General features: G+C 41.2%; 1 protein-coding gene across 1 annotated transcript in view; it reads left to right on the forward strand.

The window, feature by feature from the left end:
- The first annotated feature begins 1,492 nt into the window (after positions 1-1,492).
- ADGRF5 (adhesion G protein-coupled receptor F5) overlaps positions 1,493-13,968 on the forward strand; it is a 46,501-nt gene continuing 34,025 nt past the window's right edge. Inside the window, 3 exon segments of the mRNA XM_042445370.1 lie at positions 1,493-1,570; positions 11,135-11,240; positions 13,616-13,703. Coding sequence (XP_042301304.1) covers positions 11,163-11,240; positions 13,616-13,703 — 166 coding nt within the window. The 5' untranslated portion in view covers positions 1,493-1,570; positions 11,135-11,162.

Here is a 13,968-nt window from a genome sequence, read left to right on the forward strand (position 1 = left end):
CATTACTACCCCATGCAATCAAAATTATGCTCAAAATTCTGCCACACAGACTCCAACCATACATGGAGAGAGAAATCCCAGTACAAGTAGAGTTCAGAAGAAATACTAGGGACCACATTGCAAACATAAGATGGCTAATTAAGCACACCAAAGAATTCCAAAAGAAGATCAGCATGTGTTTTATAGACTATAGGAAAGGCTTTGACTGCATAGATCACAAAGAGCTATGGAACACCCTTAAAGATATGGGAATACCATCACATTTGACAGTCCTGATGAGAAATCTGTTCTTAGGACAAGAGGCTACTGTTAGAACAGAATATGGAGAAACCAAATGGTTCCCAGTTGACAATGGGGTCAGGCAAGATGGTATCCTTTAACCCTATCTGTTCAACTTGTATGCAGAAAATATCATACAAAGAGCAGGCTAGGATAAAGAAGAAGGAAGAGTGGAGATAGGTGGAAGGAATATTAATAATCAGAGATATGCTACTAGCAGAAAATTTCGCAGATCTGGAACAACTACTAAGAAAGATCAAAGAAGAAAGTGCAAAGGCAGGCCTACTGGTCAACATAAAGGAAACAAAAAATAATGACCATGCAAGATCTCAACAGATTCAACCTAGTTAATGAAGAAATTGAAATAGTAAAAGAGTTTCCACACCTTGGGTCGAGCACTGATCAGAACGGGGACTGCAGTCAAGAAATAAGAAGACTGGGAATTAGGAGGAAGCAATGAAAGAATTACAAAAGATCCTAAAATGCAAAAATATACATCTGAACATAAAAGATAAAATCATACAAGCCATTGTTTTCTCTGTTACCATATACAGTTGTGAGAGCTGGACAGTGAAGAAAGTGGATAAGAGGAAAATCAATGTATTTGAGATGTGGTGCTGGAAAAGAGTGCTGAGGATACCATGGACAGCCAAAAAGACAAACAAATGGGTTCTAGAGCAGATCAAGCCAGAAATTTCCCTGGAAGCCAAGATGATAAAGCTGAGGTTGTCGTACTTTGGTCACATCATGAGAAAGAATGACTCATTGGAAAAGACAAGATCAGCATATTCCTTCAAAGGCTAAAGTAAAATCAGATAAAAAAAATCTCTATTCACATTAATAAACAAGATAACATGAAAGCATTTACTTACATTTCCCCCCAACTCCAACATTTCCTTATTAAAGCGGTAAGAAATAAACATTGTATGCACTTATTCCCGTACGAATGCCTGTGGAACTTGTTAGTCCACTCTCTAATCACTTTGATGAAATAAACTGAAAATCTTAGGTATAATGTTGGGAAGCTGGTATTTGGTGTAAACAGTATCAGGAAATAACTCCCCTTAAAAATGCTAGTGTGCTTTATGCTAGACAATGAAACTCAGCTTGTTCCATGGCTTAGAAGTCAAGCTTTAGATCCTGTCTGAGCAGAAACGCCCCACTCAGTTTCATTAAGAGGCAACATTTTCTGTAACTTCCTTCCATTCAGCAACAAAACAAGCAGCACTGCAGTACACAGAAGTGATGCTCAAGCCACTGAGGAAAGCTGCATCCAGGGGAAACTGATCAGGTGAGGAAGCTTGTGTACATAGGGTATTATAAATAGATAAAGCTGTGCTGCAATTTTCTTAGGTTTGATATTTGAGAAAATGTGAAATGTCTCAGCACTGCTTGAATATCATATTTTCAAAGATCAGGGAATGAACACAGGGCATGAGCACATTCTTCTGCCAGAAAATCAAGATCGTGGGTTATTGTTGTTTCACAAGGGTTTTTGTTACATGTCGTTGAGATTGTAGTATAACCACTCTCATGGAATACATTCCCATTGAATTCATCTGTAGGATGCCACTGTAAATCAGTAATTTGATATAGGCAACAGCTGAATTACAAAAGAAGTAGTATTGCGTCTGAGCCAAATCAGCTATGATAATCTGTAGAAAAGTAGAACTTCTTTGGCTTTTCTAGTTACTTAGTTTGTAGTGTTTTAAAAGCATGACATGTCTAACATTTGTGAATTTGAGATGCTTTTTAATATTTGAAAAACAGCACAGAAAAAAACTATGAAATGTCTTAATTCACTTTCAGATTTATTATTGTCAAAAGTAAGAGTTATTTATTCATTCTTATAGATTGGCTCAGGGGGACCTTGAAACAGTAGTACATGCACTGGTAACCTCTCGTTTAGATTTCTGTAATGCGCTCTACATGGGGCTATCTTTGTACCAAGTTCAGAAGCTCCAACTGATTCAGAATGCTGCAGCCAGACTGATCACCAGGACACCAAAATCAGAGCACATTACACCGGTGTTGAAATCTCTACATTGGCTGCTGATTAGCTTCTGGGCGCAATTACAAAGTGTTGGTTATTACCTATAAAGCCCTACATGGCCTGGGCCCGAGTTACTTAAGGGAACGCCTCTCCCTACATAATCCGCCCCGCACTCTCAGAACATCTGGCACAAAAATAACACCCCAAAACCAGGTTGAAAACCATCTCTTGTAAAACATTTTCTGCGATGGGAAGAGATCCGTCTTATACCTTCTTTGGAAGCCTTCAAGAGGGCATTGAAGACTGATCTCTTCCAGCAGGCCTATTCAAGGGATCTCCTCTAATCTGATTTTGAACATCTGAATATGATGACTCAATTCTTACGACTATGAGCAATACTGTAACAACTCTTCCCCTTTTTATTTTTGATTGATGTATTTTGTATGTATTTTATGATTTTTTTACTGTTGTAATCCCGCTTCAATCCGAACGGAGAAGCGGGAGATATAAATAAAATTTTATTATTATTATTATTATTATTATTATTATTATTATTATTATTATTGCTAAAGTAGTCATGACTAACATTGATTTCAGTGGCTTTACTTTATATATGACAAAGTTTGGACCCAGCTCTTATTCTGAGCATCCCCGATGCTCTTTCAACAAACAGTATCTGAGCACTGTTACAAGGCTAGAAGTATAGTTATTATTTGTTTAATGAATTCAGTGTGTATAAATTTATATTTGGTTTGCCTAGCTAACATTCCAGGGGCACTAGGAAGACTGCCAGGTCAAACTACAGGAACTGTGAGTTATCACGAAAATACCTGTTTCCTCTCAACGTTAGCAGAGAAAGGGCCTTTCATCTAGGAAACAACAGGACTTGGATAATAGAGTTCAGTCCCTGCAGCTTTCCATGTCCCTTTCCCAAAGTGTTAGGACAACAGGGTTGTTTTTTTTAAAATCCCTAGCAGTACCAGATTCTAAACTGAGAGGCTTCTGCATCTCAGTGCATGTTTAAGAGGAATGTGAAGTGTAATTCCTTTTCAAACTGTGCAAAAGAAGAAAAATAGCACTAGAGGGGAGGGGGCAGGATAAAACAGTAAAAGAAGTGAATGTTGTATCACAGTATGCTGTAACAATACCAGCACAGTTCATAATATTGTACAACAAAAAAAGATCCCTTGTAACTATTCAGTCCATGAAAGCCAGTGTGTGATATTGGGCAAAGACTGGCAAGATAGTATTGATCTGTTTATTAGAGAGGACATTGTGTAGAGTAAGCCAGCTGCCCACCCCTGCTGTACATAGTATCCTAGATATGGCTGCATCAGAGTGATATGATACGGGCAGTTTAATTTTCATTTCCCTTTCTAACTATGTCCAACATAAAAACAGCCTCCTCCTCTTACTCTTCTTTTTCTTGCAACAGCTATACACTGCAACAGTCTTTCAGTTATGAAATTACCACACCCAAGATCCCCCATTGCTCAGTCACTGCTAGGTCATATCCCATCAGAGATATGTTAGGTTGTAATGTTTTGCCCCAATATGCATCACTTTGCACTTATACTGCATCTTATACACATTGGATATTATCCACACTGAGTCATATTTGTCATTTTACTGCCCGTTTTTCATGTTTTATGAAAGCTTATGGAACCCTGTGCACTCTGCTTTTTCTCTCACTGCCCTAAACAAGTTAGCATTACCACCATCAAATTTTGTCACCATTCTACTTCATAGAATCGTAGAGTTGGAAGAAACCGCAAAGGCCATCCAGTCCAACCCCTTGCCATGCAGGAATTATAGTAGATGGCCATCCAGAATACACTTCTTAGTGCTAACAGATGACCATCCAGCCTTTGTTTAAAAACCTCAAAAAAAAGGGAGACTGCACTGCACACTGAGGCAGCATGTTTCACTGTTGAACAGCTCTAACAACCAGGAACTTCTTAACTATAGATAATTAACTTCTTCTCAACTATAGATAATTAAAGAACAGGTTTAAAACGACAGTGTTCATGGAACAGAAGTGGCCACCCCAATGCCTAATGACCATGCAGCCTTGCCCATAAGGACCTCCTGACTCTTTGTTGTTAACTGCTGTCAAGTCAAATTCAACTTATGGTGACCCAAGAATGAGAGACCTGCAACACTCAGGGCCATGACTTCCTTGACTGAGTCTCTCCATCTTGAATGCAGTCTTTCTCCCTTTCTTATGTCTTCTCCTTTGCTAAGCATTATTGTATTTTCTAGTGAATCATGCCTTCACATGATGTGGCCAAAGTACAACAACCTCAATGTACTCATTTTGGCTGTAAGGGAAAGTTCATACCTGATTTGCTCTGGAACCCATTTATTTGTCTTTTTAGCAGTCCATGGCATCTACAAAACTCTTCTTCAACCCAACATTTCAAATGAGCTGATTTCCCCCCCCCCCCCATCAGTTTTCTTTACTGTCCAGCTTTCACAACCATACACTGTATAGGAATGGGAAATACTATGGCATGGACAATCCCAACTTTATTATTCAGTGATATATCTTTACACTTGAGAATCTTGTCTAGTTACTTCACAACTGCCCTTCCAAGCCCATGTCTTCCACTGATTTCATAACTGCAGTTTGCATTCTGGTTAATGATTGAGACAAGACATAGAAAATCTTGAACTATTTCAATGTCTTCATCATCTATTTTACAAGTTATGTAAATTGTTTGTGATCATTAGTTTTGTTTTTTAAATGTTCAGTTGTAATCTTGTATTTCCAATTTGTTCCTTTACTTTTTTCTGTAATCATGCCAGGTCTTTGCTAATTTCTGTAGTATGATGTCATCTGCATATCTTAAATTGATATTCCTTTCTCCAGTTTTCCTGAGTTATGTATGCATCGTGTACGATATTTTCAGCAAACACGTTAAACAGATAGGGTGATAAGATGCAGCCTAGCTTGACCCTTTTACCAATTGGAAACCATATCATTTCCTCTATATTCTGTTTTAACAGTATTTCTTGCCCTGAGTACAGCTTATGTGTCAGGACAATTAAATGTTGATGTATACCCATTTCTATAAGCGTGATCCATAGTTTTTTCAGGATCTACACAACCAAAGGCTTTGCAACAAAGCACAGGCTGTTTTTCTTTTGAAATTCTTTGATGTATTCCATTATCCAACATATGTTTACAATATGATCCCAAGTGCCTCTTCCTTTCCTGAGCCTAGCTTGGACATTTGGCATTTCTCATTTCATATGTGGTCTTTGTTGTCGAATTGCTTGTAAAAGTTTTTGTTTTAGAATTTTGAGTAGCACATTACTTGCATGGGAAATGAATGCAATGGTCCTGTGGTTGCTGCAACCCCTACTGTCCCATTTCTTGGGGACTGGAATGTATGCTGAGCATTTCTGATCTGCGGGCTATTGTTTTATTTTTCCATATATATTGACAGATTTTGATTAGAACTAGAGTAGATTCTGTTTCTCTGGAGTGAAGCAGCTATATTGATATGCCATTTGTTCCTAGTGGTTTGTTTCTCTCAAGTACTCTGAGTGCAGCTTCCACTTCACATTTTAAAACTGGGGGTTTATCTTCACACAGTTTTTTCTCAAATGAATCTGTCATTCTTTCATTTCTTTCTGTACAGTGGTCCCTTCCTATCCTCAGGGGTTCAGTTCCGTCCTCTCCCATGGGGTGGGAAAAAACATAGAAGCTCAAGTTTCATATTATCCAATGGATGGAAATGTATGAGTGTCTGCATCAGTGCGCTAATTGGGGTGTGGGAATCTGTAGATGCTCAGATCCCCAGATGGAAAGTCTACCAATACCAGTAGTCCACTCTAGTTCTTTCATGTTTTGTTTCCATCTTCTTTGTCATGTAATGTGTTTCTCTGCTGAATGTAGAACATCCCCACTCTTGGCTTAAATTTCCTTTGACTTCTGGGATCTGTGGAAGAGAAGCATCTTTTCTCACTATTAATGCCACTGAATTTCTTCTCAGATTTTCATTTCCTGAGTAAAAACACCGAGTAATTATCTGGGTTCAAAATGTCCTCTTCTTATCCACTTTAGCTTGTTCACCCCAAGTATTGCAATATTGATACATTCCATTTCTTTCTTCTTCTTTTTTTTACTATGTCTAGCATCCCTTGCTTCATGCTTTTCACATTCCATGTTCCTGTAATATGTGTTGTGCAGCGTCAGACTTTCCTTTCACACCTGAACACATCAACAGCTGAATGGCCTTTTGGCTTGAGTCCAGTTGTGCTGTTAGCCCCATCACTACTCATAGTAGTCCTCTGCTCTACTCTAGTAGCTTGTCAAGTGCATTATCACTTGTTTCATGTTGGATTGTCTCATCATAGGGTTTTTGTGGAAAACATCCTAAAAAGGGGGATTATCAAGCCTCCCTGTATGCAGTAGTCTTCTAGATGATAGAGGGACAGAGGGGCAGTGGCTCAAATTGAAACTGCACCTCATTGGCTGTGCTGTCCCTCATCCTTTTTGCACAGCTCTCTATTCCTGAGAGAGAAAAGAAATGGGAAACTGGGCGCAGTTGCTAAGCAACCGAGGGGCCTGTAGGTTGCTGCTGCTTTAATGGGCCTACTGGACCAAAAGCTTGGACGCCCTTTGTTTGGGAAGTGGTGCTCTCAGGGCGGTCCTTGGTGACGCCTGTGAAACTGTTGTTCGATCCCCAAAGGATTGCGATCCACAGGTTAGGAACCACTGATCTACATGAATTTAAGTCTCTGGGATGAGATGAACTACGTCCAAGCATATTAAAAGAAGTGACAGAAGTAATCTCAGAGCCATTGGCAATAATCTTTGAGAACTCCTGGAGAACAGGAGAAGTCCCAGCAGACTGGAGGAGGGCAAATGTTGTTCCCGTCTTCAAAAAGGGGAAAAAAGAGGATTTCCAACAATTATCATCCAGTTAGTCTGACATCAATACCAGGAAAGATTCTAGAGCAGATCATTAAACAGAGAGTCTGAATATTTAGAAAGGAATGTCATAAGTACAAAAAGAAAACATGGGTTTCTGAGAAACAAGTCATGCCAGACTAATCTGATCTCTTTCTTTGATAAAATTACCAGCTTGGCAGATGAAGGAAATGCTGTGGATATAGCATAATTTCAGTAAGGCCTTTGACAAGCTTCTTCGTGACATTCTTGTAAACTTGCTGATAATATGTGGGTTAGACAAAGTAACTGTTAAGTGGATTTGTAATTGGTTGACTGGCCAAACTCAAAGTGTGCTCAGCAATGGTTCCTTTTCATCCTGGAGAGAAGTGACCAGTGGGATCCCACAGGGCTCCGTCCTAGGCCCAGAGCCATTCAACATCTTTATCAATGACCTGGGTTAAAGTATCAGAGAATCATAGTATCAGAGAATCAAAGAGTTAGGAGAAATCACAAGGGCCATTCTTTCCAACCCCCTGCCATGCAGGAATTCACAATGATTATGTGCTTTCCTCTTATCTGACAATTTTTCCATTTGGTGATTACATTTTGGCAATGTGAAGTAATGAAACTGGGAAAGGCAAAGAGGAGTCATAATGCTAGAGTTTGCCAGAATTTTTTTTTTACATCTTTGTCTCAAAAGAGCTACAAGATCCCTTGTATCTTTTAAGCCACCCTCTAGTTATGGATGATGACAGGTTTCCATGTGATCTTCCTTACAAAAAAGACAAGTGAATGCTGTGCTTTCCCCAACCCACACTTTTTACATTCAAACAATGACACTTTTAGTGGGCCAACCAAAATGCACAATTATATGTTGCAAGCTTTTGAAGTCACACTGGCTTCATCCGGCACACAGGAGAAAGTAATTGAAGATCTTAGTGATAAGCCTGCATTTTCTGTTTCTAGTCTTAGTTCAGATGGTACACAGGGCTATCTTCAGGCTGGCTCCTCCCCCTTTGGCCATGTGGTCACTGGTAGATTTTCAAAGTCAAGGAAATGTAATGTCCATTAGCAATTCAAGGAAGATGTTTCCTTGGAATCCAGCATGCCTCTTTCCTTTGTGAAGCCACAGGCTCTTATGTAGGTAGAGACCCCTGAAATTCTCAAGAGGTCTTCATGTTTTGCATCAGGAAAACTTTAGGTGGTCTAGACATAAAGCATGCCAATCAATCCCAATATTAGAAAAAAATTGCTTTACCTTTGTTGGAGGCAGAAGCCTCAGATGGAAAGGTCCCAGTGCACTGGCTCTCTCTTTAAAATTCCCCTATGACAGCTAAAAAACGGTATCTTGAAATCCAAAAAATATCTAGAGGTAGCCATGTTTGCCATACAGCAAATCCAATAACATCCAAACAATGATACCTTTATTGGACCAACCAAAATGCACAATTACATGTTGCAAGCTTTAATTCCCTGTCCTCAGATTAGTTTTTAGTGAAACACTTCAGACCTTGGAATGTGTTTTTCAATGAAAATGTTGAGCAGCACACCCATATGTTATGGGGAAGTACAACTCAAGAGTGGAGGCCACTGGACTGGTGCAGGTCACTGAAAAGGAAAGAAACAGTTGTAGCCACCAGACACAAATGTGTTGCCAGTCCCAAACACATAGAAGAAAATAATGCCTCTCCTGCATGTCAGCCTGAGAAGCACTGCAATGGGAAACTCCTTTGTGAGTAAAAGCATGTATCATGTGGGACATAAGAGGCAGTACTCCCTCTCCTTTTTAAGTGCTGTACTTTTCTTAGATGTTTGGCAAAAGGTGGTTGGAAGAAAGTGGTCTGCTTTCTAAGGAGGTGCACATGATTTTGTTCCTTGTTCAGTGCTTAGTTAGGGCTCTAGTCACTGCAGAATTATGACTGAAGTCAGGTTCCATAGAAAAGGTCCATCTTTTCCAAGATCAATCTTTTGAGGTTTTCTCCTTTATATATATAAATAAACTCTTAGCACCCTTTGCAGAGAGGTAATACCACCAGAATATCTTCGAGACAAATGCATATTTTCTGCTTCTTGTTCCTGCACTCTGCACTGTGAGCACTGTCTCTTTAGTAGCAAGGCACCTCCCCTGTGAAGTACCAGTTTCCCAGCTGGGAAGAAGGAGGCTTGTGAGGCATACCTTGTCTCATTTGAACTCTGGATTTTGCTGTATTGAGGTGCTCACCTAAAGCTCTCACAGGTACTGTACCATTTCTACTGCCACTCTGTAGTGTTAAAGCACATTTCCGGTGAGTCTTTATTCAGATCCACTATTCTAGAAGGAGAGAGGAAAGTAGAAGATCAATGATAAAACATAATTTGTGGCCTTTTAGATTCCATGCCTTAGGATAGCCTTCCCAAACCTGGCAGTTTCCAGATGTGTTGTATTACACATCCCACCATCTCTAGAGAACATTAGGTTGTGATATTTGTAGTGCAAGATATCTTAAAACAGGTTAGGGAAGGTCAGTGAGGCCAAGATACAGTAGGATCACTAGGTAAAAGGTAAAGGTTTTCCCTTTGACAAGGTTGTCAAGTTGTGTCCAACTGTAGGTGACGGTGCTCATTTCCTTTACTAAGCCAAGGGAGCCAGCATTGTCAAAGACAACTCTTGTGGGCTCATGTGGCCAGCATGCCTGCACAGAACACTGTTACCTTCCTACCAAAGTGGAATTTTGCATGCTTTTGAACTGTTAGGTTGGTAGAAACTGGGACTAATGATGGGAATCCACGCCATCACACAGTACTTGGATGTCGAGCTCCTGACCGACCGATCTTGCAGTCATCAGAGTCAGTATCTTAACTGTTCAGTCACCAGTAGGATCACTGCTGGAGTATAAATATCTGCCAGCATATTTATGGGTGTTCTTCCTTCACTCCCAGATGTGTAAGGGCAAGCACATGGCTCCCAGGTGCAGCTGCATTTCCTAGTCTTTGATTGGCTATAGGGGTTCCTTTGTGATCCTTGTGCACCTGAGTAAGAAGGAGCAGTAGTCACCTCCTGAACAAAGTGGAGGCTGCACCTTCTCCAGATGTGTTCCTCTACATCTAGTCAGTGACTGAGGGCTGACCTGATCCAAGAAGCAATCTGGATACTCTTGTATACTTGGGGCAAAAACTGTGTCTCTTTCTGCAACATTCCCCAAAGCACTTATGTTGTCATAGCTAGGGGTTATTGCCATCTTAAGCCATCAATATAGGATTCTGGTTCAAAGGTTTTCAAAGAGCCATTTTAAAGTAGCAAACAACAAACTGAGCCAATGGCATCAAAAGAGTCAACCACAGTCACATATGCCATTTCCGCCCTGAAATGTAATCTTCCCTATAATTTCTTTTAAATAACTTATCAATTAACTTAGTGCATTAAACGTCATGTGATTAAAATACCACTTGCAGTATATTGATGTTCCAGCCTCTGTTTGGGAGATTGTGTACAAGAAATGTGGCATACAAGTGGTTTAGAAAGAAAGAAAGAAAAATCTGAAAGAAGACATTTGCGAAAAAGCAACCTTCTTGCAGGTTTTAGAAACACAGATTGAAAATAAAAGGACTGTAATGAGACACATGCCACAGAAAAGTAGTAGTGGAACAAGTAGTATCAAATTCTTATTTTTCATGTGCTCCAACTTATGGTTACCCTACCACAGGGTTTTCTTGGCAAGATGTATTCTGAGGGGGTTTGCTGTTGCCTTCCTCTGAGGATGAGAGAATGTGACTTGCTCAAGTTCACCCAGTGGGTCTCCTTGACTGAGTAAGGATTCAAACCCTGGTCTCCTGCTATCCTACTCCAACACTCAAAGCAGTACTCTATGCAGTTAATTGAAAACAACCTGTTTACTTTCCCCGTGATCTGCTCTTCAGAAAGAACAGACTGTTTGTTCCTTTTAAGATAAATAAAATGCCATTGTTTGTTTTCTGTGTAGGTTTTGTATCAACAAAACACTCGAAAAAATGTTTTGGAGGATAACAATATTTTGGACCCTTGTGATTATCGGAAGGTCTTCACAGAGCTCATTCATTCACCCATCTGTGAGTAAATTTCACTATATATAACTGGCTTGTCTGAGGACCAGGAACCTCCAAAGAATGAAATAAGCAAGATCATCCTATGAAAATTGCAGTGTCTTTAAGGACATGGCGTCTCCTCCAGCTCAGTTGTAGGGTTCATTTATTACATAATGTGATAAATAGCGATGGACAAGAGTGAGCCTCTGACTTGTTTCCCCCTCCTACTCTGAAGAGAAGATCTCATGTGATACGAAGTCCATCTGGGCACACTTACCAATGCACAGGGGCAAATTTCTCAATTTGTTTAGAGCCCCACATGCATGGGAACACAGGTGTAGACCCTGCAGCACTCTATGTGCTTCAAGTGCATACACAAGCCATGCACATGGCAAGTATCTGAATCAGTTCTGGCTCAGCAGCCTCTCTGTGCCACTTTCAGGATTAGGTACCAAGTGTGTAAAGCCAGAGGCTGTGGCTTCCAGAGAGGCTTGTGTCTTGGCACTTCTTGAGTATGCCCGTGTGTTCTTCTCTGTCTCTTCTCTCCCAAAAGCTAGTTAGGAGGTTAGCCTCACCAGTTCACATCATAATTCAGAGCAACAGTTTATTATAACCTATATAGAAACAAACATTTTACGTTTAAGAACTTCAGACCATGTAAAGATAACGCCATCAATTGTACAAAACTGTTCTTTGGACTTAGCACAGCACAGCTTTGTACAGCATTGCAACAACTAAAGGACTTAAAACTTCAAAACGAATTATCATATCCAAGGATATCTAAAAAATAATGTATAACAAAGGAACCTGATTATCTTTAGGCATTCTTTTCTCAGCACTCCACCTGTAGTTATCTTCATACGTTTAGGAACCATGAAAAAGCAGGAATTAATTCCTCAGAGGTTATGGCCCTAGCAAATGGAGTCTCATAGGACCTTATCACACTGGGGTTTTTGAGCTCAGAAGTAGGGTGAGTGCAAATTGAGGGATGCGGATTCACGTTAGAATGTTCATGTATTTTCACACCTGGTTGCTTTCAATGGGGCCCCCTTTTGTGGGGCTTCTGCGGGGCTTCCGAACTGAATCCTTCCTGGCTCCTCGTTTTGGCAAGTGCGCTAAATAAGTGGATTGACGGGATTCGCATTGAGGCTGGGTTCAAACTCACTGGGGATTGGTCTGGTGTGGAATTCCAATCTGCTGATGCTCTTGAACACCATCACAAGACCCCCGAGTTGCAAATCTCCCATGATACCCTGCTGGCATTTTGCCCCATTTGCTTCCGGTGGCCCTTTCTGCTTTAAGGGCAACCGGGGCTCCATTGGAGCTCTCTCTCTCCTTCCCTCTCCTTCCCCGCTGCACCTTCTGCCAGTCAACGCTCTCTCTCTCCCTCCCTCCTTGTCCCCCCTCTCTCTCTCTCACTCACACACACACTCACATATATACATACACATCAGTCAGGGGGTGATGGGATAGGTGGCTGGGGCCAGGATCAGGAGGCAGAGGCAGTCAGGGGGTGATGGGATAGGTGGCTGGGGCCAGGATCGGGAGGCAGAGGCAGTCAGGTGGTGATGGGGTAGGTCGCTGGGGCCAGGATCGGGAGGCAGGGGCAGTCAGGGGATGATGGGATAGGTCGCTGGGGCCAGGGGATGATGGGTTAGATGGCAGAGGGGGCGAGATGGGGATGCAGGAGCAGTCAGGGGATGATGGGTTAGGTGTCAGGGTGAAGGAAGGGAGCAGATCGGGGTCTAGGAGGATGCAGGGAATGATGTGACAAGAGGATACATATAGATATATGTTGCTGAAATAGATGAGGGGAATGACAAGAGGATAGATATAGATGTGGATGAAATGGAAGGGGGCTCTGACACGGAGGACCCTTTGAATTTGGCTACCAGGGATGGGAAAATAGAAGGGAGGAAGAAAGGGGCAGCTGTCAATCTCATGAAAGTGGAGCCAGGCTCCCTTCTTCACCCCAGAAGTGCAAAGGTTCAGGATGCCTTCAGGGCCCCACTGAGCATGTGCAAGAGTCTCAATTCGAATCGTTGAATCCCCATGGTATGCACTGGTGTGGAAATACAATTTGCACTCACTCCACTTTGCCTGAATCCGCATCACGTGAATTCCTTGGATTCGATTCCCCCTCAGTTTGGAATGGCAACGGAACAGCAACCAGGTGTGATAAAACAGCCACATTATAATGTCAATTCGAATCATTCGACCCGCACTCACCCCTGATCTTAGCTCCAATAACCTCAGTGTGATAAGGTCCATAGGCTTTCTGAGCATAAAGTTGTACACCCCAACTCTCCAGACTTTTAATGCATCGCAAATAAATGTGTCTAGCTCTTCTGTGCCCTTCCCCATTTTTATTAATTGTAACTATTTTACTTTAATGTTAGGGGGAAATGCCTTTCTTTCAGATTCACAGTAAAGTTGGCAGAGGAGAGGAGAACAGACAAGGAGAATTCTACAAGCAGAAATGGCAGGGTATGTTGTTAGCTGTTAACAGCATGTTTTTGTTGCAAGTGGAAGCTTTTTTTAGTTGCACAGCCATTTGAATTTTACCTTCCTTGCACTATGTGCATAGCAGATAGGTTATTTGAATCATTTGACATGAGCAGAAGCCACTGCTTTCATTATCAGAGAGTTGATGATAATGGAATTAAAGGGCAGGAATGGAATTCAGGCAGAGGGAAGAAGCTGCCAGGCTGAGTAGAGTGACCATGCAATCTGCTCACCTGCATTTGCCAAA

The sequence above is a fragment of the Sceloporus undulatus genome, chromosome 1 (genome assembly GCF_019175285.1).
Source record: "Sceloporus undulatus isolate JIND9_A2432 ecotype Alabama chromosome 1, SceUnd_v1.1, whole genome shotgun sequence".
Classification (NCBI taxonomy): Eukaryota; Metazoa; Chordata; class Lepidosauria; order Squamata; family Phrynosomatidae; genus Sceloporus; species Sceloporus undulatus.